Below are 24,936 nucleotides of genomic sequence, written 5' to 3' on the forward strand. Positions count from 1 at the left end.
CTTTTCATTCGTAGCACAATAAAAAAGCAGCAGCAACAACATTACCAACAGATCTTTAAACTTCAAACTTCTTCAATTCTTTCATCTAAACATCAACAACTTCAAAGTGTGAGCTCCACCACCCATCATTGAAACAAAACAAACAAACAACCTTCAATTTGAGAAATCAGCGCACAAGAAAGCATGAGAAATAAAAAATGGGTTTAATATCTAGTTTCCATGGGAAAGCAATATATCATAGCCTAACCCATTTAAAAGCAATATCTCATAGCCTAATGCCCAAATGAAAGCAGCAGAGACAGTGTGAATTGTTGGCCGAAAAAAATCATGTCTCGCGAAGAGGAAGAAAATGCTACACTTCTCTGCTTCAATTTCAAAGTGTTGTATAATTGACAAATTTTGACCCATAACCCCAATTTTCGTGCTGGGTCTCAACGTTCTCACTCTCTAATTCTTCAACTGGGACCATACCCATAACCTCAATTTCTTAAAGTTTTGCGTTTAATTTCTGGGTTAAAATTTATGGAAGATGATTATGATTAGGATGAAGGAAAGAGTAAAAAAGGTAACTGGAATCACAATTATTCAATTGTTGAATTTTATTTGGGGTTAAAATTGGTGTTGTTGGGAATGGAATCAAAGAAGTAAATTAGAGATTTATTAAAATTGAAATCATAGCAATTATTCAATTAAATTTATAGAATTTTTTGATAAAGTTGAATTATGAAGAAGTTGTTGTTGTGGTTGATTGAAAATTGAGTTTCAAAAAAAAAAATCTGGAAAAGATTGAACCTTTTGAACATGATGAAAGATGATGAAGATATGAGCAAGAAGAAGAGGGGAAAAAATTAAGTGATGATGGCTCACCGTAGATATAATGGACATGCAATCAAACGGTTAAAATCGTATAAATATATTCAGACATTAAAACATTAATGGAGTGGACCAATTTGACTGACGGGACCTATAATTGAGGGACCAAAATGTGAGTTTTATTAATTATGGGACCAAAATGAAAATTGAAAATTAATTGGGGGACCAAATGACCTTAAGCCAAAAAAAAATCAGTTATATTTTTACTTTTAATCAAAATTAAAATTTCATAAAAAAAAATAAAAAAATACCGTTCATAATTTTCAAACGTTAGTGCAATAAAAAGAGCGGAAAGATGGACATGCGAGTAGAAATAAAAGAAGTTGGCAATGGATGCCCCTATTATTATCACCCTCATGCCCCACCAAAAGGAATTCATCATTTTCTATTAAGTAGAAATAAAAGAAGTTGGCAAAAGAAATATATGCATAACGTATGAGAGAATAGCCTGCAAAATTGAATTAGTTTTCTGTCAAATACGAACTTTGATATAAGAAAATACAACAATGTGATCTCCACCAACCATCGATGGAAGACCTAGGTATTTTCCAGTACCCAACACAACTTGAATACCCATAATGGTAGTAATCATGATTTTTTGTGCCTCAAGGACATTGGGATCAGACTTAGGAAGAATGATGGCTTGCCCAGAAGCTACTTCGTACCTTCACCTTGTAAGAATATCTTGCATAATTCGGCCCTGGAGCTACCCTGCTTTGAAAAACAAGAAGCAACCATTAGCAAAGATTAATTGAGTGACATGGGGTGCAGTATTAGGGGTGTTCGTGGTGCGGTTTGAATCAGTTTTGAGACAAAATGTCATACGATCCAAAATAAAAATCACATGTGGTTCGGTTTTGATGGCTATTCTAAAAAAAAAAATGAACCGACCCAATCCAAATATATACGGTTTAATTTGGATCGATTTTTGGATATCCAAAATGCAAAAAAATAAAAAATTATTTACTTTTTTTTAAGAATATAATATTTTTATTAATATTAATATTACATAAACACAGTAAAATAATAGGTTTTATGCAAAATATATTAAGAAATTAAAATTACAATATGAAAATTATCGATTATTTTATAAAGATATTAAGAAATAATAATAATAATAATAATAATAAAGATCAAATCAGTGCAATATATAAGATTAAAAACCAACAAGCAACATAATGCAATATATAATACTTTTAAAAGAATAAATAAGTATTATTAATCCAAAAGAAAGTATTAATATTTACTTTTGCGGTTTGGTTTGGATCGATTTTGAGAAAGTGATCTGAAATCCAATTTAATTGTTGCGGTTTTTACAACACAACATCCAAACGCCTGAAAGTATTCAGTTTTTTACGGTTTTCAATTTTTTTTGGATCGATTTACGGTTTTATTTTTGATCAATTTGGATTTGAAGACCCCTAAAGTGCACCTCTACAGATAGAAGTACCCCCAAGGTCTCCTATTCATTGGGTTTGCTTGATCTGAGAAGAAAGTCCTTCTACACAAATAATAAAGAGATAATGGGAAAGAGGATCCCCTTATCTCAAACCCCAATCGGGATAACAGGACTCACCGCTTCATTGTTCACAATAACTAAATAGTCAAAGGTCTCTATACACGTAGGCATTCAATAGATGCATAACCCCTTTTAGATAGTCCCAATTATTCTACATAAATTTTACTAATGTCAGGCTTGAGGGTCACACAACAACCATCATTACCATGCGTCTTTGTGTTCATACGGTGGATAACTTCAATAGCTATCATAGAGTTGTTAAGAATCAAGCGACCCGAAACAAAAGAAGACTGATACACTTAGATAGGAAAGCTTTCAACCTATTAGCTAGCACTTTAAAATTGTTGGTCCCAAAAAGGTGTGTTTTTATTTTAAGCCAAAAAGTTGTGATTTATTTCTTCAATTTTAAAAGGGAAATGTGTCCCGTAAGTGGTTGGTAGCTACCGAGGATAATGTGTGTAGGGGCTGGAGTTCGAATCCTGGATTCCTCACTTCTCGTGCCTCCGGTACCCTTTAAGCACTCTAAATAGTAAAAAATTTATGCGTATTTAACGCATTAAAAAATTATAATAATTAACTTTTTTTAAAATATCTGCTAAATTTAGGGTCCTTAAAAAGTGGCATTGGTTAACAACACTCATTTTAAAATAGTTGAAACCAAATTTTTTGGTTGGTACCAAAAATTTATAAAAAAAATTGATTCTCTCTCAGTCTCAACTCTTTCGATTTCTTCGATTAATAAATAAAATTCATAAAATTCTCAGTAAAATCTCAACCAAGCTGAAAATTGATTCTCTCTAGACAGAGTGTAAGTCTCAACTCTTTAAACTAGCACCGCCTTCTCATCTCCTGCGCCGCCCATTCATCTCCACGCCTCCTTCTTCTTCATTTGGTGTGTTCTCTTCTTCCTATTCACCTTTTCACTGTTTTCAAGAAAATCTTAATCTGTTTTTTTTTTTCCTTTTTGTTTCATGCGATTTTGGATTGAAATTGGTTATTCATTTGTTGAATTGATGGAATATCCTATTTGTTGAGTTTATTTAAAATGCATGTGTGGTTTTTGTTGCTGTTAGGAAATTGATATCATATTTAGTTTTATGTTTAATTTGTTCTCGGGTTTGACATTAACTATAAAGCACTAACATGAACACACGACACTGACACATTGACACTGGTAATATTTTGTAAAAGTCGAATAATTTTGATGGTTGGATACAAGACACTGCTTCAATTTAATGTGTCAGTGCTACTGCATTGGCAAAGATCGTGCCTTTAGGCTCGCATAATACATTGTTTGCTTTTAGTTATCTCTTGCATGTTTTTTCATATAGTTGAGAACTGCATTGTCGTCGAATTTTTGTCTCAACACATGTGCTCCCAGTGTGCTACAAGCTATACGCGATGCTCGAGTTTTTTTTTTTTTTCTTTTTCTTTTCTTTTCATTAAGGGGCTGTGACTTGATACCCTAATAACTGTCGACATTAGGAGAAATTGTAGGCGTACTGTCAGGTACTGTGTTTAGGCCGAAGCCCAACTATTGTGCTAAATAGGAGAGTTGGTTACATTTACTGAGGTCGCTAGTTTGTTAGAGGGGAATGACAGTTATATGAAGGATTGGGATAGTGATAGAGGGCATTCATCACTTTTCAGTTACAACCTTAGAAGGTTTGGGCAGAGAAATTCCTTTCTCTCAAATGAATATATCATTATGCTTGAAAGAAATGAGGTTTAGGTTCAGATACGTATTACACCCGATAGGAGATAAAAATGACAGTAAAAGCTTTTTTAAGTTTTAAAGATGTGAAGTATATAATAAAGGTAATGTAGTTCCTAATTTCTATTTTTATGGACTAACATGATTAGATTAGATTTGTCTAATATATGTGTGTGTGTGTGTGTTAAAAGGCTAAGGAATTAGGCAAAATAATTAGGAAATTGTGACTGTGTGTGTGCGCATTTGTGTTGTTGCTTATGTTATATGTAATTCAGCACATATTATATATTTATGTGTGTGACTGGAAATATATGTCAAGAGTGCCCAAGTTTTACCTTTGGCATAAATACATTATGGATTATGCAGTTATTTTGATATTTGTGAGTTTGTATTGCTATCAAATTATAAAACTGGTGTTGTTTATTTATTTTTATAATTATTTATTTGAGCGTTTGATATGTATAATTTTCATCTGTTTTTTGTTCAGCTTGGCTCCTACGTCATTGCCATGGTTTTGAATTTGAGAATGAGTTGGTGTAATTATGTTAATTTGTGTTGTGATTTTTGAAGGTGTGGTATGTTTTCTTAAAATAATTTTTAAAATTAAATATGTTTTGCAACAATTTTTTAGATCCATTGATTTGACCAATGATTTACCGACCCACTGCTTTGACTGAGCTGATGATTGGTACAGGTTTAACAACATTGCTACAATGAAATGATAAAAATTTAGCTGGAACTTTTAGAGTGAAAAGAGGATGTTTGGCAGCGGAAGGAGATGGTTGCGCTTCGTGCAATTCAAGCTTTATCCAACAACATCATTATGCAACAAATCTGCCCAGAGAAGTTCCTTTTGTACTTCGGCGAAGAACATTAACAACAACAACAACAACAAGGTCGTCATCACTGATGAAAGGTATCAGCAGCTCGAAAATCTTAACATGATGACCGCCCTCAAGATGCTTTTCACTGATCCACCAAAGAAGAAAAAGTTTGGGTATTTATCCCCTTTTTATGATCTTTTAATCACTCTCGCATTTCGTTGAACACCTTCATGATTAAGTAACCTCCTGCATTTTCTTACAATGTTTATAGATAACCAAAAATATAAATAGGATTTCTTACTTTGCATCTCTGTCTTTCTTGATCAGGTTTGATTTCCATCTTGTGCAATTTTTTTTTGCCTGCATGCCTTCCTTGGGTATGATAGCATATTTGAAGCTTTTCTCCAAGCATTGAACTTGAGCTTATTCTTATTCATCGTTTTTTCTATAAAAAAAATCTAATGCCGACATCTAACTACAAACTTTTTTTTCTTTACTGCTTCAGCTGTATATTTGGTGGCTCAGTACACTCGTTATGCGATCAGAAGAATGGAAGCGGTAAGTTTCTTTTTCCTTTGTAATGATTGTAATGTAAGAGTGAATTTTTTGTGCATTATAGAAATGCTGGTAAGATGCATGGGATAGTTGGATCATCTTATCGCTTATGCCTCTTCAAATTTAACCATATCAATTCAGCGATCCATCTTAATGCACTCTTTATTGGAACCCTTTAGGTTTATGACACAAGTGTAACAGAATTTTTGTTAGAATGTTCAATCTATCTGATTGTTTTCTTTTTCCTAGCTAGACACTGGTTGTGTATAAATTATGTTTTGTGCAATTATCACATGTTGTGCAATTATTTGTTGCCTTATCACGGTGGAATTGTATGCTGAGAAGTGAGATCTAATGAGATACGATACAAGTTTAAGAACTATACATTATGAAAAAATGTGAAATTTAGTTCAACTTCTAAATGAATTCTATATAATTTATGGTCTATTGTTGCTCAACTCATGAGATAAATGAGGTGTTGCTTTTTTACTAATACTATTTATTAGGAGTATAATATATCCTGGACTATATTTTCTTTTTTATTTGCTGAAACTGTTTCTTGCTGGTACTTTGTGAATAAAAGGGTTGATGTTTAGCAATAATACTATCATCGTTTGGGGTTGATTTTCCCTTTTGATAATGGATTTTCTTCAAATCACTTCATAGGAAGTGGAGGAGAAAAAGAAGCAGAAGGAAGAAGAAGAAGCAAAGGAGAAAGAAAAAGAATTGGAACTAAATCCCCCCGAGGAAAAGGATAAACCTGATCCCCAGCTGTCAGAGATGAAAGAGAGACTTGAGAAACTTGAAGAGACTGTAAAGGAGATTGCTGTTGTAAAAAAGAAACAATCAAGCAGTAACATAGACACAAATCAGGTAACTGGTGATGAGAAAAAAGCCATAAATTCGTCTGCACCAAGTAACACGAGTGGCGGTTCAGTAACTATTAAACCAGTCGAACACAACAGTGTTGGTAAGGATAATTCTCTCAAGTCAAGGACAGAATTAGATGAAGAAAGTAAGGGTTCAGTGACAACTCCAAGTTCTTTTCTTAGGCTTTGTTTGCGAGTTTGGAGGGGAAGGGAAAGGAGGGCTTTGGAAAAAAGGGAAGAGTAAGTGGAAGAAATAGAATTAAAGTGGAAGAGCTTCTTAAGATGGTCGGATCTTACCAACCTTTTTGAAGTCAAGAGTACATAATTTATCAGAAGCTGTAGTACAGGGCTCTCATTGATATGTTTTCCTTAAGAAGAGAATAGTTATTAAATTATGCTTTACAGGTTACTTAACCTGTCGTCCCGATTCGACATAGGGAAGATTTTGAGTTTGTTGTTAGGAAGGAAAATTTAAATGGGAAAGCTATCTTTGGTGCATTAGTTTGATTCCTAGTTATGCTTTATGCTTTCTGCATTGCAATCATGTAAAAAATGCAGGAAATTGATTGATATTTTCCAAGCCATGATCATGTTGTCTTGAGATATTAATTTGGATGCATCATGGATGGCATCCCCCCATGAAAGGGTTAGTTGTGTTTTGACTGAAAATCCAGGTAGTTTGTATTAGAGGCAGTTCACTTTGCTTCTTTCCCATGGATGATATAATGTAAATCCAGTGTAAGAACTGATATATTGAATGTGGATATTTCTTCTTTTTTTAATCTATAAAAATATATAGTATTGAGATCTTAAAAATATTGTTTGTTTCTTGTTAGAATAACTTACTATTGTTTGCATGAGCTTAGCTCAGTTGGTTTGGACAATGCATAATATATGCAAGGTCCGGGGTTCAAACCCCAGCTGCTAAAAAAAAAAAAAAAGAATAACTTACTATTGATTTAGTCAAAAACTTAATTTTCAACAACTTATTGTTTAAGGCTAATGTAAAAAGTAATCAGGTCAAATGATTAGTCCAAATGGTTCGGAACTTAAGTCATTAAGAAAATGGTTAGGGGTTTGATCTTAACTTTTGCATATGAAAAAAATTTAGTTAGAATGAGAGAATCTAAAATGACACATGAGATTCATTTAAGTACTCAAAAAATGGGTTTTTTCATTGTGGATGTATTATTATTTTCTCCTATACAGAGTTAGCTTAAATTTATTTTTGGTCTCATGTTTATGGTGATTCACAATTTTTGTCCCATCATTTCTAAATTTTAAGATTATATCTCAAATTTTAAAATTTAAGAAATTGTCACAACTATTGAATTTGAATGTTATTAATGTTTCAAAGAGAATGTTATTATCGTTATTGTGTTAAGTTGAATAATAAATTTATAATTTATATGTTCGAGTGATAATACATTTGTGGATTCTTTATAAAAAGTATATATATGGATTAAATCTTAGTATTTTATATTTTTATATCATTAAAGTACATCGTAGGAAAACAAATTAAAAGAAAAAGAAAAAAAAATAATAATTGCAATGTCATGGATTTAACTTCCACCATCAGCAGCATCAAGATCTTTAGTGTTCGTCTACGCCGACTCAATGAGCTCGAAACTCGAATCACCTTTAGTATTTATTTTTTGTATAGATTCACGACCATTCAGTTATAAATAGTGTATTTATATTTTAGAGGGAGGTAAGTGTAAATACCTTTGTAAGTGCTCTTTGAGCCCGAAGGTCTTCCCTGCCTTGGACTGTAACACCATCCCCTTACCTTAAAATTTTTGTAACGAAAAAAAAAATAGTGTATTTATGTGAGTTTGGTTCAGTTGGTAAAAACAATAACAACTTTTAAAAAACTTTCATTTTCTCTATTTTTTATTGATAAAAAGTAATTTAGAAAAAGAAAAAGAAAGAGAAAATAAAAACATGTGAATATTTTTAAAAGAAAATTGTTCAAAAATCTTGAGAGTAAATAGTCAATTACCCCCCTGAAATTGTAACTTTCGTCAAAAACCCTCCTGAATTTTGCAAAATGTAAAAAACCCCTATGAAATTGTCAAGCGTCTGTCAATTACCCCCCTTCGTTAATTTCCTCCATCCAACATGCTGATGTGGCGGTTAACTGCCACGTGGCACTGACACATGGTCAAAAAAGTCATGCCACGTCATAGGAGGGTAATTGACTATATTTATTTTTTTTTTGAAAAAAATCTGATTTTTATTTTTTGAAAAAAATCTTTTTTTTTTTTTTTAAATCTGATTTTTTTTTTCTTCTTCATAATTAACATTTGTGCCACCCACTGAACATGCAAATACCCCCCTGAAATTAAACATTTATGTGCAAATACCACCCTCAAATTTAAAATTTATAACTTATATGCAAACATCCTCTCCAAATGTAAAACTTATATGCAAATTACACCTTGAATCATAAAACTTTAATGGTTAAGTAAAACTTATTCTTAATCTATAATTTACTATATCTCTAATAACAATAAAAAAGAAAAAAAATCACATCTTATATAAATATATATCCCATAGGGCGTTACAATATATACTCCACATAAATCACCAAACATCATATATAAATATATATATACTCCACATAATTCAAATTAATTAAATATAACAACTAGGGCGTTACAATTACACTTTGCCATAACTACCAAATTTACCTTCATATATTATATATATGTCTTGGTCAAATCCTTGTTAATTTTTTTTTCCTGTAGGATCTGCAATTATTTGCTCTCAAAACACAACATTTTGATGCATATGCATCTCTGTTTCCATGTTAGTTTTAAGTTGTTAAATGCAAACTTAAGTTTATGTATTTAAATACATTAACTAGGATGTATGAATATCATCATTGATGACCATTTTCATTTTAAACTTTTGTTGTAGACTTGTTTTCAGCATCATGTAATCAATGCATAATTTTTATGGTGTGATTGAAATTGTGATTTTTATAATTGTTTTATTTTAAAGATGTGATTTTTTTTTCTTTTTATTGTTATTAAAGATATAGTAAATTATAGATTAAGAATAAGTTTTACTTAACCATTAAAGTTTTATGATTCAAGGTGTAATTTGCATATAAGTTTTACATTTGGAGAGGATGTTTGCATATAAGTTATAAATTTGAGGGGATATTTGCTACATAAATTTTAAATTTGAGGGTGGTATTTGCACATAAATGTTTAATTTCAAGGGGTATTTGCATGTTCAGTGGGTGGCACAAATGTTAATTACGAAAAGAAAAAAAATAAGATTTAAAAAAAAAAAAAAGATTTTTTTCAAAAAAATAAATAAATATAGTCAATTACCCCCTATGACATGGCATGACTTTTCTGACCATGTGTCAGTGCCACGTGGCAGTTAACGGCCACATCAACATGTTGGATGGAGGAAATTAACGGAGGGGGTAATTGACAGACGCTTGACAGGGGGTTTTTTGATCTTTTGCAAAATTCAGAAGGGTTTTTGACGAAAGTTACAAAATTCAGGGGGTAATAAATATCATTTCTCTATTATAAAAATCCTAGAACCCTTCTCTCTAATTCTAAACCCCTGCAATGACACGCTTGTTCCGTTCTCTCAGAAAAACCCTAACCCTAACCCTAACAAACCAAATTCCCATTCAACAACAATCACTATGCATTTCTTCTCCTTCTTCTCACATCATCCCCAGTAGAACTTACATCTCCCAAATGCACAAAGAAGCTTTCGAAGGTAACATTTCCAGACTTCTTCGTAATGAAATTCAGTACGAGCTTCAATCCTCTTCTTCTTCAAATCCTGTAAGTATTTTTTTTTTCCTTTGTGTACTGGGTTTTGATTTTGGGAAAATTTGTTAGAATTTGATTTGTTCTTGTTAGAATGATGGTAAAAATCTGAACTTTTTACTTTTTTTAAGGTTGTTTGGATTGAATTTATTTCAACTTATATACTTGCATAAGCTAAACTCTCTAGGATAGCTTACGTAAACAACTTAGATATGAAAATAATTTGATTTTAATTTCCCCATTTTTGGATAAACAACTTAATTTGTAGCTTATAACACATGTGCTTATAATGATAAGCGCTTATGTATAATCTATTACCATAACTAAAGATGAAATAAAGTTAAATTGGCTTTTGTATAAGCTATAAGCTGTTTTCATAAGTTATCTTGAACTTATGAAAATAAGCTCAAAACAGTTTAGGAACAACTTAATTCTTTTTTGTATAAGTGAAATTGTGTTTGTATAAGTCATACGCCATTTTCGTAAGTTACACCAAACAATTTCCAATTGCTTATACCAGTAGATAAACTCAAATAAGTCAATTCAAACAGACCCTTCATCTTTTGTTATAGACATAGTTTATGGTTTTATGCATCAAGATGTTTATCCAAACATTGTCTTAATCTGAATGTGTTTAGTAGCTGCTCATGCTGGATTCTATAAAATTAAGTTTTAGGAAAAAGCTACATTGTTACATTTTTAGCTTTTTCCTCAAAATCACGTGTCATAGATACAAAATGTTTGGAGCTAGTTTGGAAAAACTGATGTGGAAGCTATTTCTATAATAAAATATAAAATTAAGTTAAATTGTTTTTTGTATAAGATATAAGTTGTAGTCATAAGATATCTTGTAAGAGCTTATGAAAATATGCTGAAAACAGTTTATGAACATATCATAAGATGTTTTCATAACTTCTACCAAGTAGTCTCCAAGTGCTTATACCAGATAAGCTCAAATTAGTCAATCCAAACATACCCTTTTTTTTTGCTATAGACATGGTTTATACATACGTACTTATATGATAAGCGCTATAAACACTTATTAAATAGCACCAAACCTTGTGATCGAAGGTGTGTCCGACATGTGTCGGTGCCCCACACTGACACATGTCATTACATTGAATTATGTTTTTTTCTCAAATAATTACTGGTGCCGACGTGTCAGTGTCGTGCCCTGTATCCGTGCTACAGAGGTTGTAGATTGCTAGGGTCAATTTTGTCAATCGCAGATTGCACGGAAAATAGTTGTTTGTTCAAATTCTGCTAAGTTAAGTTGCTATAGTATCACTAACTTATTAAGCGTATTCCAGAATAATAACAATATGTTCTAATTCGGCTACGTCTATTACACCTCTATAGCTTCAATTTGACAATCTTGCTAGATGCTAGTGGGATGTGATTGTTAGGGTGTGGTTAAATTAGGTTTAGTTTTGAAATAGTTGAACTACTGAGATTTGAGGAATGGTGTCATAATGTCTGATTGCATTGCAGTATGAGAAGGTTATCTGTAGTGACCTGTGATTGCTTGCTAGGAAAGGGGGAGAAGGGATTGAATTGATAACGATATTATTGTGTGAGAATGAGATATAGGTTATGGGGTCATGTCATGGGAGTGGTAGGGTTTTGCTTGGTTTGTATAACTGAATAAGCATTTGAACGATGGATTATATTATTGCTTAATACCTAGTACTTTAGTAGATTCTAGTTTTCTTACTATGATAAGCTATAAGTTGTCTTAATCTGAATGTGTTTAGGAGCTGCTAATGCCTGATCTTGAAAATTAAAGTTGTGGGAAAAAGCTACATTGTTACATTTTTAACTTTTTCCTAAAAATCAGGTGTCATAGCTACAAAATGTTTGGAGCTATTGGATAAACTATTGTGAAAGTACTTCTAAGAGATAAAAAAAAAAATGAAATGATCTTATAATAACAATGATACTAATTAATATCTTCTCTCAGAAGTTGAAACTAAAAGAACAAGGAGCTGCCCATGCCTGATTTTGTAAAATTAAGTTGTGAGGAAAAGCTACATTGTTAGTTTCTTCCTAATAATCAGTTGTCATAGCTACAAAATGCTCAGAGCTAGTTTGTATAAACTGTTGTGGAAGTGCATTGTTTTACAGTGACATTCGATGAAAATATACTATTTTGGCACATCACTCCACTGTTATAACTGTATTTTGAAATTTATTGTATGAAACTGCAAAGTAGTTACTTTACACCGGCAATGGATGTCCCTTTAACTCTAGTTCTATTAATAGCTTCTCTCAAACTGAAGTTAACTTGTATATCTCGAATTTTCAGAAACTCTCGTGTCTAGTTTCTTCATGAGTTTAAGACTTATAACAGTTGAAAAACTTCTACCTATAACCTTGAAACTAAAACAAACTTGACATTAGCCAAATGTACTGTTAGTGTTTACTTGAAGACTCGATAGTTTGATGGCAATAAGTAGATGATGTTTTTATTTCTAAAAGGTGGTGTTACTTTTTATTTCTAAGAGTCTGCAATTTTGTTTTGTAACTTTCTTTCACAATATTCTTTGCAACTAGTTTCGTTTGGGGCAATTTTCTAGCTTTTTTCAGTTGGATTTTGGTAAAGTCATTCTTGTGGACATGAATAATTAGGATCTATTCTTATTTTGCAGCCTGCTGACAAGTTCGGTTCATTTTTGGTGGATGGCCGACCCGGTGAGCGATGGATTACATTGAAAAGACAATTTGCAAATGAAAACATTAAAGTTGAAGTCACCATGTTTGATGGAGCTGTTCCTGCTCCGAAAAAAAGCGGTGGTGTGGCTAATGCAGATGAAGTGCAGCTACACATTACCTTAATTGTCAATATCTCCAAGGAAGATGGTGATGTGCTGGAAATCATGTGCTCTGCTTGGCCAGACAGTATAGTGATAAAAAGGCTGCTCGTTCGCGCAAACAAAAATATGACAGCTGAGCCCTATGCTGGTCCTGACTTTGAGTAAGTTTACTTACTCATTTTTTACCCTAATTATTTGCTTACAATCAGTGTTGTTAAATAATGGTTATAGTAGTTCTAAAATGATACTCTATAGCCGAATTTGAACAGATGTTATCCGTTATTGTTCTGCGATGTGCTAGTTAGTACAACATGTTGTCAAATAGAGGTTATAGCAGTGCTATAGTACTATTGCATAATAGAAGTTGAACAACCGACTATTTTCTGTGATCCGCAATTGGCAACACTGCTTTCAATTTTGGATGATAGTTAGATTTAGAATTGTGTTCACACCTCTTAATGTTGATTCTTTATAGGGAATTGGATGATGAGTTGCAGGATAGCCTTTACAATTTCTTGGAAGTAAGGGGTATAAATGATGAACTTGCCAAATACTTGCATCAGTACATGAAACACAAGGATAAAACAGAGATCATAGGATGGATGGAGAAGGTTAAATCTTATATCGAGAAGAAGTAAGTGCATTGGAATTTAAATGTTCTAGATGATATAAACCATGAGATCATATCTCTTTTGTGACTGAAGTCTATTTCAAAGAAGGTAAACACTTACTTTTTGTTCACCACTGCTTTAGAAGTAGAAATTGTATAAGGTAAGTAGGAAGTGACCATATTGTATTTATGGTTTTTGCTGCGGAACCCCCTTTCCCAAAGAGAAACGCATGAAAAACATGTCGGACACTATCTTTTATGGAAGGTTTATTCTCGGTGAAAAATTAAACGCGTTTTACTTTTGTTCATGTTTATAATTATAATATTTCAATCTATGAACATCAACTGGCATGGTTCTAGTAGCCAGCAGCTGAATAAGAGCTGTAATTATTTAAAGCTTGTTTCAAAATAATGGCTTAGAAAATTCTATTTATACTTGCTGGTGTTCAAGTTATCTGTATTCAAGCTGTATTCACCTTGATTTAATTGACAAAACAGAAAATCATGCTGTGACTCTGTTATCTGTACTGTGTTGTTATACAGGTTTTGTACCTTAAATGTGTAACAAACTAAAATCACATGTCCCTCTTAACCTGTTAAAATTTAGATGTGATACACTTCACTTACATGCTTACATCAAATAACTTTTTTTCTTGAAGTACAATTTATTAATTTTCCATCCATGAACCGATGAACCACCAACACATGTTGGACACAACACAGAAGCTCAGATGTCTATGTCAGTAGGAATTTGAGAAAATGACATAATTGAATGTAATCACATGTGTCGTGTCGGACACAAACATGTTGGGCATTAAACACGTCTTCTATCAGAAATGTTACAAAATCCCTTATGCACAATTCTCTCTTGTCTCGAAATCATAAAATCATGTATTTCTTGATGAATGGAAATGATATCTTAGTCTACACCCCTTTTGAGATTCTCACCCACTCTTTTATTTGTTTTTAAATTCGCGTAATGCCTTGAATTATATACAACATACACCCCCTTTCCTTCATTTCTTCCATTCAAACACCCCCACCACCTCATGACTTCTTTTAATCTAAATTTACGTTGTATTTTTTGAGAGAGAAAAAAAAAGGGGTGTTTAATGTAAAATCATAATTATCTATACTGTATCTTATGAAATCACTTTTTAATCAAAATATGAAATGATTAAACGTTTTCTATCTCTTAAAAATGATAATTTTGTATGTGTGAAATTCCAGAACTAAACAAAGCTATATTTTGAATAACACACAAACTTGGAGAAATATAAGCAAACTTGAATCCACTAGCTTTTTGGTGCATGATAGAATTATTTACAAGATTAGTTGTATGATTAAAGATAATTGATCCTTGCCACAGTTTAGTTTGTTGAGTAATCTTGAAAGGGACCCAAGTTATGTTCACATGAACTTACCCTAATAAAAAGTCTTAAAAGAAAAAGACATATGAATCTAATTATTGTCCTTCTATTTTGTTAAGGTGAGTTTGAATGAGTAGAGTAAACCATAAAAATATGCCGACATTAGTTTCTTTAGAGAATTAGAGATGAAGTGATTATGACATGACTTATTTTGTTGAAAGGGAGCTGAACTATATAATACTGCTAGTTGTTAAAATATATTATCTTAATATATATGCTACTAATTGTTAAATCCAATGCATATTACTTCAACTAGTGATACCAAATAGAAAGAATAGAAAAAAGAACAAACATGTTGCACTGTTTCACTAGCCTAACTAAGATGTTGATATTAAAACTCAAGTTTCATGTCCTATCTACTATTATTGAAGATGATGACATACAATCTCAAATTTGAGAGAATTGTTTTTCTCTCATATGCTTTTGTTCATTTCTGTTGAGAAATACATCTATGTGAGTTAATTCACGATGAGAATACATCTGCGTGAGTTAACTCATGCTCGACTATTTTAACGGGAATGAACAAAAATATACGAGAGAAGAGCAGTACTCCAAATTTGATTATTCATATAACATCTTGATGAACAAGAAGCATGTTTTTGCTTCAAATGATAGCTCAACATGTTCCCTTATGTTTGTCAATTTGTGCTTCTTTCTTGGTTGGGAGGCAAAATTAAATGCTATGATGAATATTTTATTGGATGAATGGTGAAAGACTTAGGTGTGCCACCACAAGTAAAATAGACAGCACAACTAAAGTACTGCATATGGCAATAAAATGTATCAAACTCAAGAATCCATGTTTGGAAACATCTTAGATCTTACTTATAATAATTATATGTCATAATGACTAGACTTTCAAGTCTTTTGAACCTTAATTTCATCATAATCATAATATTACTTGTGTTTCATGATTAACATGAGATTAGTGTAAACATCATTTGGATATGGACCTACAGGTTTGAAGTGTACATAAGATGTCATTGGTTGAGAAATCAATGTTCAAGATTTCAATCAATACTCCCTCCCTCCATCCCACAATAATGTACCTATTTGCAACAACAACAAAAAAAAGTCTTAAAATAACCACCACTTTCAATTTTCAAAATGATATTATTAATTATGTTTTCTCACCTGTACCTTCCTTCTCAAACATTGTGAGCATTTGCGTATTAAGAAATATAATTAATTTTATATGAGAAAGAGATATCATGAGCATTTGCATATTATACATTTTTTTTGTGATCGAGGTTTGAACCTCAAGCCTTACATATAATATGCATTGTTCATACCAACTGAATTAAATTTACTTTTTCACTTTACATTTATGAAAATGATAAATACATCGATAACTGATAATGTAGTTAAAACTATTCTAATTTTTAAACTATGTGAGTGAAATGATAGAAACGGTTGATTAATGTGGGACTTAGGGAGTAGTGTATGTTGTTTTGAAATGATGTGATATCATAGCTGAGTGTCATTTTGGCTTACTTTCACATGGCTTGCCCACCAACTTATTTGATCCCAATAGAGATGGTCCATTTCTCCAACAACAGGTGGGTCAAAGTGACACAATTGCAACCATTGAAACGTGCATTTTGGTGGACCAATTTTTTCAAAAATGTGACACTCACTAGCTTCCAAATTTCTACAGTGGATCTTTGTCACCCAATATGTGTGACAAATACATCTTCATTCAAACAGTACCAGGTTGACATTTAGTTCATTGTCAAATATAATTCATTAATCCTTTTTCTTTATTCCCTTGCTCATACATTTCAGATTTTTCTTATCTAAAGTGAGCTATTAAGGATAAAATAAACAATCTCAACCTTTGATGAAGAAAATCAAGATGATGTGAATAAATTCGATTTTACATACATTATAAAAATTAATGATTCGTTGAAGTTGAAGCATATTTTTGGATTGTCGACGAGTTTGAGAGAATTAGTGTATTATATCAAGATTTTGATAAAAAAACTATATATTAGAATTTCAATAAATTATGACGTCACTAAGATTTGTTGAACTCGCTGTGATTCTAATCATGCGCGAAATAACAACTACTTAATTTTTAATCAATGGTTGAGATTACTTAATATACTCTCTAAAACTCACATTACATGATTACTAAGTAAAGGCATGACTGAAATATATTAAAAGAAATATAAATTGTCAAGTGAAATCAGCACTACCTTTCTCTATTTTTTTTCTTTCTAATTTAATATAGTTTTTTTCCTAATTAAATGGATAAAACTGCTTTTCTCAATTTTTTTCATCTAATTTAATAGATAAAAATGCTTATGTTTTTTGGATGAATCAAATACACATGCAGAAGCATCAATCTTTATCTTTATTAAATTTCAATTCAAGTCATTAAACTGGTAAAAGCAGTTTTACAGTTAACTAAGAATGTTTGGCGACAAATAATTTCTAAATTCATAAGCTCGTGTCATTAAATTAAGTTTGAAGTACATTAAATGCACAAAGCCAATTAAAGCAATATGGAAGTTTTAACTTCAAAATAAATCCATGGAAAGAACATTTATTTTTATGACAAAACATAAAGCAAATAATAGCAAAACATGAAACTCTCGTATGTAACCAAAATGCATTTAGACCTGGTGGAACAAGAGATACATGAGAACAAAATAAAAAAGGAAGAAAAAAAATAGTTCAAAGATCTTTGGCTAATGAGAAAATAAACCGTGTTATTTTTTTGGTATTAATCCTCTGGTTCCTACGGGAACCGGCTCTGGTAATTCAGAGCTCAATCAGAAAGTAAGTAAAGTCTGACCAATAATTCTTCCGGCCAGATTCAAACAAATGACATGTTGGTCGAAGGAAGCTATACTTAGAGCTTAAGAGATAAGTCAAGTTTTTGCAACTTCTCTTGTTTAGACTGCAAATGAGAAGTGTTACTATCGAATAAGTAACCTCCAAGTCCTTCATTTGCAAGCCTTTTAGGAAACATGGCTACCCTTGAAATGCCACCACCAAAGGATGATTCAACTTCATCCCTCACATGAAAATTTCCTAATGGAAGCTTTCCAATTGCTGGTTGTGAATCAAAGTTTTGTCTTCTCCATCCATTTTGTCCATTTGAACAAAATCCAAAAAGGGGTGTTTGATAAGAAGGTTTGTTAATCATAGAATGCACTTGAATGCCAAGTGATTTGTTACACAAGCCATAAGAAGGTAGAGAAGAAGCCATGCTAGTTGTATAGCCTCTTCTCGCCAAAGTTCTTTCGCGCTTGTGTGCATTTTGGTGTCCTCCAAGTGCTTGAGAACTATAAAACTTTCTTTGGCAGTAGTTGCATGAAAAAACTCTCGGATCAAGTTCATTCTCATGACTAGATTCGGAGGAGCTTTCCGATAAATTTGCATGGAAACAATTAAGGAGGTTGAGTTCTGACTTTGAATCACCACATGGATCCTTGCTAGAGAGACTTAGATCAAGTACAAGTTGAGGAGATGAATCATTTTTGTGTTTTCTATCCATAGAAGGTTTTAGGCATTGAAGATTCATGTGCAAAGAAATATAATGCAAGTATAACCTTAGTATTGGTTATCTAAGTTTGGTTTAACTGCAAGAAAGATGAAGTTTGTTGTAAATGTTGTAACAACTATAAAGGCTTTGTGCTATGTATAGCAATAGATAGCACTATTTTACAGTTACAAGGTCTTAATATAGAGAGACCTAAAAATTAAGACATCCATTTTTGTGAGTGTGAGAGTGAGAGTGAGAGACAGAGAGAGATAGAATTGCATTGCATACTTGTTTGATTGGAACTTATGTAGAGCACCAATGTACAACTTCCTAGTGTATGGACCTAGATTCCCTACCGTACTACAACATGGGATTTGGATTTACTGCAGTCACAAATTCACGTAGTTAGCACATCAGTGACCGTTGAGTTGAAATCGGATCTTACATAATGTAAGTAGTTTTTTTTTTTTTTTTCATTCTAAAATACCGAGCTTGAAATATGGACCTTCCGAATTCAGATCTTAATTTAACGGTCTTCGATGTATTAATTGCGTGAATGCGTGAAATTTGTGGTTGCAACAAATCCTACTTAACATGATCTAAATTAATATCAGCGGCTAAAAGATTATTCTATCGGTCATTAGATTAATCCAACGACTAATTTATTTTTTAGTATCCAGTCTAAGGATCGACTAATCTGACAACTAGTACATTCTACTTTTTTTTTTAATGACTTTATTATTCTCTTCACACTTGTCTCTCTACATTTTTGGTATTTTTATCTACTTTTTATTGGTATATTCATGACTATAGGTTATGACTTATGATATGCTAGATAAGATCAAAAGCCTACTTTTTAAATTTCAGAATAATGTATTCTTGTAGAATGGACTTGTCTTATAAAAGGTGTGGTATTCTGAATTTCTTAACCCTGTTGGTGGATTTGCATTATCTTTGGAGAAACTATTCCATCCTTGTCCTTCTGCACTATTGCTGTTTATGTGATAGGGTATAGACTTGTCCACATTATCAATTTATTTAATTAGCAAGAGGATGATATTGGCATATTTATATTTCTACAATCACAAAGTTGTAAATCTCTGCTGTTAGGTGAAGCATCAGCAATGTATTTTAATGCTGATTTGGTGATGTCAGAATAAGAGTTATCTGATCTTAATTCAACGAATGAGATAATTGCATGCTAGTTTAGTAGCTTTATAATTATTAAAGGGTCATGCTAACCGGTGTCCTCAGGGCACAAGTTAATTAGTTTTTAATCTAAACTCTTTGTCTTTTGTGTATTCTATTATTATTGTGATAGACAAGCCATTCCACAAAATCAAGTTGATGAGGGCATAAGCTGCAGTTAAAATCACTTACATTAATCATGGAGGTTTGATGTCATGTCATATTGTCAATTACTCAAAGAGTTTAAACATAGAATAATTTTGTTTCTCTCACACATGAACATAATAAACTTTATCTTTACTTTTGTACCCGGTATTTTTCATCATTCTTGTGATGAATGAAACAAACAACTACAGAAGATTTAAGATTCGAAATGGCTTAAAGTAGTGCAAGAAGAATATGCATCCCTCATTGCCATTATGCAGTCATGGAGATAAATTGGCCTCACTATACTTCAGAATGTCAAATGTGTATAGTAGGAAACTGTGGAAATGCCTAAAGCTCGTTTGGTTACTCAGCACTAAGCTCTTGCAAATAATTATTTTTGGATAAACTCATAGGAAGTTTCTCCAAAATGATTTATAAGTAAGAGAATGTTCATGTATATTTTAGAATGAAATAGGAGTATAAACTAAAGTCATTATTATCGGTCTATATAATGATACTCCCTTCGTCTCAAGTGTTTTGTGAAAACTAGGTCATCATTTAATGATGCTCCTTAGTTTAAAAAAAAAAAAATCGACTAAATTAATGGGTTTAATCCCGCCGTTTATTATACATATTTTTCTTTAATAAATAATAAATAGCATGTTAAAAACATAAACTAATTATCTATCTTAAAGGATAAAATTGTAAAAATAATAGTGATTACAAACAACTTTAAATATCAACTTTTTTAATTTCATTGCTTTTGGCAAAACGGTCTTTACATATAAGGACGAGGTTAGTATCAATAGTATATATATAAAGTAAGGTTTTTTATGACGCGTGTCACTTCTACGTTTATTCGCAATATTTTTATTATTTTTCTATTTTTTAAAACCGATATTTGATTTGGCATAAATATCTCAACAAACTTTTGATCTTATCTATTAAATATTTTACTTAAATTTTTTATTGAATTCATAATATTTTATGTAACAGAAATATCTCAACAAATTACATACGACACCCTTCAACTATAAATCATCAATAAATCAATCAATCAACGGTGTATATATAAAGTAAGGTTTTTTATGCCATATGTCACTTCCATGTTTATTCGCAATATTTTTATTATTTTCTATTTTTAAAACCGATATTTGATTTTGCATAAACATCTCAACAAACTTTTGATCTTATCTATTAAATATTTTACTTAACTTTTTTATTGAATTCCTAATATTTTATGTAACATAAATATTTCAACAAATTACATACGATACCCTTCAACTATAAATCATCAATCAATCAATCAATAGTATATATATATATAAAGTAAGATCTTTTATGTCACGTGTAACTTCCACGTTTATTCGCAATATTTTTATTATTTTTCTATCTTTTAAAACTCATATTTGATTTGGCATAAATACCTCAACAAATTTTTGATCTTATCTATTAAATATTTTACTTAACCTTTTTATTGAATTCCTAATATTTTATGTAACAGAAATATCTCAACAAATTACATACGATGCCGTTCAACTATAAATCATCAATCAATAGTATATATATAAAGTAAGGTTTTTTATGTCACGTGTCACTTCCACGTTTATTCGCAATATTTTTATTATTTTTCTATCTTTTAAAACCAATATTTGATTTGGCATAAATATCTCAACAAATTTTGATCTTGTCTATTAAATATTTTACTTAACTTTTTTATTGAATTCCTAATATTTTATATAACAGAAATATATCAACAGAAATAACACAAATTCCTAAAATATTAATTTTATTATATATATATATATATATATATGTTAATATTTTTACTAAATCCTATTAATTTTATTTGTATGTGCATCTATAAATTTACGAGTATTTATAATATGATATATTTTATTATATTTGTGTGTATTTATTAAGATATTCATCATATTCCGATCGGTGATAAATTTTATTTGCGGATATCATACATATAATTTTTTTTATCTTTTTGAATATGTTTAACCCGGGTAAATACACTACTCTTTTTTTTTTTTTTTGAGGGAGACACTAGTCATTTATAAAAATAACAAACGATGTATTGATATTCTAAAATATCAATTTTTTGAGAGAAAAAGAAAGACAAATGTGACAATTATTATGACATCAAGAGAATGCTATCTTTAAAGAAGTCTCTCATTTAATTCAACTTTTGTTTTAATGAACTAATATTTACTATCTTGAGGGTAATTTAGGCAATGTAAATAACTTTTTTCTTTGTTGACTAATGTAAATAACTTTTTAAATGTGATTATGTGGTTAATTATATTCTTAATATAGTGATGATTTAAATCAAGTGATTGAGTTTAGTACGTGGTTAATATAATGAAATGTTTGAGTTTGAATTTTGCTCGAAACTATCTTTGATTATAAAATTTAGTAAACCTCTCAGTTGAACTTCAAACTATGAGAGCTACATTTCCTTGATAATCAAATGGTTAAAAAAAAGTGATTCGATCAAATTTTACTTATAAATCAAATGCTAAATAAATAATTGTTATGACATTCAGTTTTATGGATTATCTCGGATATGGGAAATGGATGTATTTTCTCTAACGGGTTGAGTGAATGTAGGGTGATGGAACCTATCAAGGTGGAAAAGCATGATTATTGTGAATTCAGATGAAAAAGGCACCAAAAATTAATTTGTGGAGCAAATATTAAAGGCAATCAATAATCGAACAATCTCATACAATAATAAAAGACCTAACAATTATGAGCAAGAACAATAAGATAAAGAGAGTACAAGAACAAACACACCATGGATTTATTTACCCAATTTGGTTCAAATTGGCCAACATTTAGTAAAGAAAGTGGTTATCCAATCCACTATCAATGAGTCTTTGCAAGTACAGTCTCAGGCAACAATAAAGAGTCATAAAAATTTTGAGTAAATAAAATGCACAATCAAAGCAAGAACAATAAGATAAAGAGAGTACAAGAACAAACACACCAGAGATTTGTTTACCTGGTATAGTTCAAATTGACCAACGTCTATGGGAAGGAGCGGTTTTTCAATCCACTATCAATGAGTCTTTACAACATATATAAAAAATTAGTTTCAAGAGTTCTCCAAAACTAACCATATTTTCTACCATTTTCCACTCTCTTTCCTTCAACAAGAGAGTTGTAAAGTCATCAAAAAATTGTACCCAAGAAGCACTCTACATTCATGAACTTCTGTGTTTCCTCTCCTTGCCTCTCATTCTTGTCTCCAAGAATCTCTCAGCAAAATACAACATTTTTTTTAGAGTCCTCTCTTTTGATTCTCCAAAATTAGGTTAAAAATCAAATCCAAATTCTAATATCAACCAAGAATTGTCCTTTATAACGTCACATACTAATAACTATGCCATTCATGTAGCAAGTGTCACTTTTTTTCTGGAATTATTCAAAATGAAACTAATGTAATTATGAGTTACATACTCCCTTTATGATATTCCCACTGAAAATCGATTCAAGTGTACTTGTGAGGATTCAAGTATCCCATATTGCAGTGTCTTTTACATACATAAATATCATAGTTGATATGACATCACAAACTAATGTCTATAGTTTTTTTCGAAACAATTCCCTTTTCATAGTTGGCCATGTGTCCTTCCTTTCTTTTGCTTTTTCCTTTGTATATTTTTTAAGATGATAATGCTACATCTTAACACTTAATAATTGAAGCCTAGTTTAGGAATTCCATAATCAAGTTTTTTTATATATTTTCTTACACTAGTTAAGCTTGACACAAACAATGGGTATATAGGAGAATCTAATTTTGGCCTTTTATGTTTTCATTCATCATTTAATTCTCTTTTATCATATACTAGTACCATTTAATTCTCTTTTTATCATATAGTATTACTATTTTGCTTCTTTTCTCCCATCCAACATGTGATTGTATCGAGTAAAGATCATCTTCATTTGTCAAATTAAATGGAGTATACAATTTAAAAAGAGATAGACAAAAACAAGTAAATGCTTCCACTAAATGGGTCCCACCTATATTAATTATTTTATACTTTTTTTATAAAAAAATTGTGTCTTTATCTCACCAAACGAAGAAAATGGAGATAAATGAAGAGGATCCTAACTCGATTGTTCCAGTTTGTTCAACCTTTCCTTCTTCTTCTTTTTTACATTTTTTCATTTTTTCCTTTACTTTTCTTAAGTATTTTTTTATTAATTTTTCGTTATCCAGATCAACTGCGATTGAATCAATTGAACCATGATTCAAATGTGTGATCGCTTCGATCTAATTTTTAAAATTGAAATTGTCACAAAATGTTTATGTTTGTTCTTAAGCATTAGGTGACATATGAAGTTGTCATGGAAAATGTTAGGTAAGCTTCCAAGACCTAGACTATTGTTGTATGAAGTATAAAACCATGTAAGATTGCTAATTATATGATCTAATATTACAATGCTAGGAGTAAAGTAACCATTTCCTTTTCCTTTCATGAGGGTAGCAGCCTTTTTTGCTTGCAAACTCATTTTATTTTGATAGAGACAATGTTGAATTGACACAATCAAAGTGTTGGACACAAGCAACTCAGGCTGCATGTATGATTGGTTTGCAAAAACACATGTTAGCAAAAAAAAAAATATGACATTTGATGTATAAGTAAAAGCTTTCTGAGATTATTCATTTAACTCACATTGTGTTCACGTTGTGTTGGAATCAAATCCTTGACAAGAAAGGATAGGATAACTTGCATGTCTGCCTACAAATGGTAAAAAAGAAAAAACCTAGCTTGGAAGTGGTACGGAACCATTAACATCATAGTGGTGCATTCATGTAGAGATTAAGACAATAATTTTTACTTGAGCTATAGTTAGAAAAGAGATGTTTGATCTCTTACAATAACAACTAAATTATCTCTTTTTAATTATTGTCAATGATTATATTTACAATTTTTAATTATTGTTATAGATCTAAATATCCATTTTTTAGTGGTTGTTCATGTAGAGATTAATATATTCCGGTTTTTCTTCTCAAGGACTAAAAACTACTTTTATTTTTGTTAGAGAAATATTAAGTTTCATACGTTTTTCTCAAAATCTAATA

General features: G+C 31.1%; 3 protein-coding genes across 5 annotated transcripts; 2 read left to right on the forward strand and 1 right to left on the reverse strand.

Moving 5' to 3' along the window:
- Positions 1–3,055: 3,055 nt before the first annotated feature.
- On the forward strand, positions 3,056–7,136 carry LOC11425281 (uncharacterized). Of its 3 annotated transcripts, none has more exons than XM_024781000.2 (6): positions 3,056–3,284; positions 4,594–4,681; positions 4,801–5,103; positions 5,258–5,307; positions 5,436–5,488; positions 6,152–7,136. In XM_024781000.2, exons 3-6 carry the CDS (start codon positions 4,865–4,867, stop codon positions 6,596–6,598), a joined length of 789 nt encoding a protein of 262 aa, XP_024636768.2. In that variant the 5' UTR covers positions 3,056–3,284; positions 4,594–4,681; positions 4,801–4,864; the 3' UTR covers positions 6,599–7,136. The 3 variants fall into 3 exon arrangements, with proteins under 3 accessions (XP_024636768.2, XP_024636767.2, XP_003604200.3); XM_024780999.2 differs by having other exon boundaries at positions 3,057–3,284; positions 4,594–4,676; XM_003604152.4 differs by lacking the exon at positions 4,594–4,681 and having other exon boundaries at positions 3,057–3,284.
- A 2,770-nt stretch (positions 7,137–9,906) lies between these two features.
- Positions 9,907–14,101, forward strand: LOC11421760 (uncharacterized protein At2g39795, mitochondrial). Its single transcript, XM_003604153.4, has 3 exons — positions 9,907–10,172; positions 12,806–13,131; positions 13,446–14,101. The coding sequence occupies exons 1-3, from the start codon at positions 9,948–9,950 to the stop codon at positions 13,606–13,608; spliced, it is 714 nt and encodes a 237-aa protein (XP_003604201.1). The 5' UTR covers positions 9,907–9,947; the 3' UTR covers positions 13,609–14,101.
- A 3,603-nt stretch (positions 14,102–17,704) lies between these two features.
- Positions 17,705–18,761, reverse strand: LOC25491181 (zinc finger protein 1). Its single transcript, XM_013599056.3, has one exon. The coding sequence runs from the start codon at positions 18,540–18,542 to the stop codon at positions 17,868–17,870; it is 675 nt and encodes a 224-aa protein (XP_013454510.1). The 5' UTR covers positions 18,543–18,761; the 3' UTR covers positions 17,705–17,867.
- Between the last annotated feature and the right edge of the window lie 6,175 nt (positions 18,762–24,936).

This window comes from Medicago truncatula, chromosome 4 (genome assembly GCF_003473485.1).
Source record: "Medicago truncatula cultivar Jemalong A17 chromosome 4, MtrunA17r5.0-ANR, whole genome shotgun sequence".
Classification (NCBI taxonomy): domain Eukaryota; kingdom Viridiplantae; phylum Streptophyta; class Magnoliopsida; order Fabales; family Fabaceae; genus Medicago; species Medicago truncatula.

Bases quoted from the DNA above. Each gene is read 5' to 3' on its own strand.
- LOC11425281 (XM_024781000.2), top strand. From the start codon at position 4,865: ATGTTTGGCAGCGGAAGGAGATGGTTGCGCTTCGTGCAATTCAAGCTT. The intron at 5,104-5,257 runs GTATTTATCCCC...TTTCTTGATCAG, and splicing joins CCAAAGAAGAAAAAGTTTGG to GTTTGATTTCCATCTTGTGC. The intron at 5,489-6,151 runs GTAAGTTTCTTT...ATCACTTCATAG, and splicing joins CGATCAGAAGAATGGAAGCG to GAAGTGGAGGAGAAAAAGAA.
- LOC11421760 (XM_003604153.4), top strand. From the start codon at position 9,948: ATGACACGCTTGTTCCGTTCTCTCAGAAAAACCCTAACCCTAACCCTA. The intron at 10,173-12,805 runs GTAAGTATTTTT...CTTATTTTGCAG, and splicing joins CCTCTTCTTCTTCAAATCCT to CCTGCTGACAAGTTCGGTTC. The intron at 13,132-13,445 runs GTAAGTTTACTT...GATTCTTTATAG, and splicing joins TATGCTGGTCCTGACTTTGA to GGAATTGGATGATGAGTTGC.
- LOC25491181 (XM_013599056.3), bottom strand. From the start codon at position 18,542: ATGAATCTTCAATGCCTAAAACCTTCTATGGATAGAAAACACAAAAAT.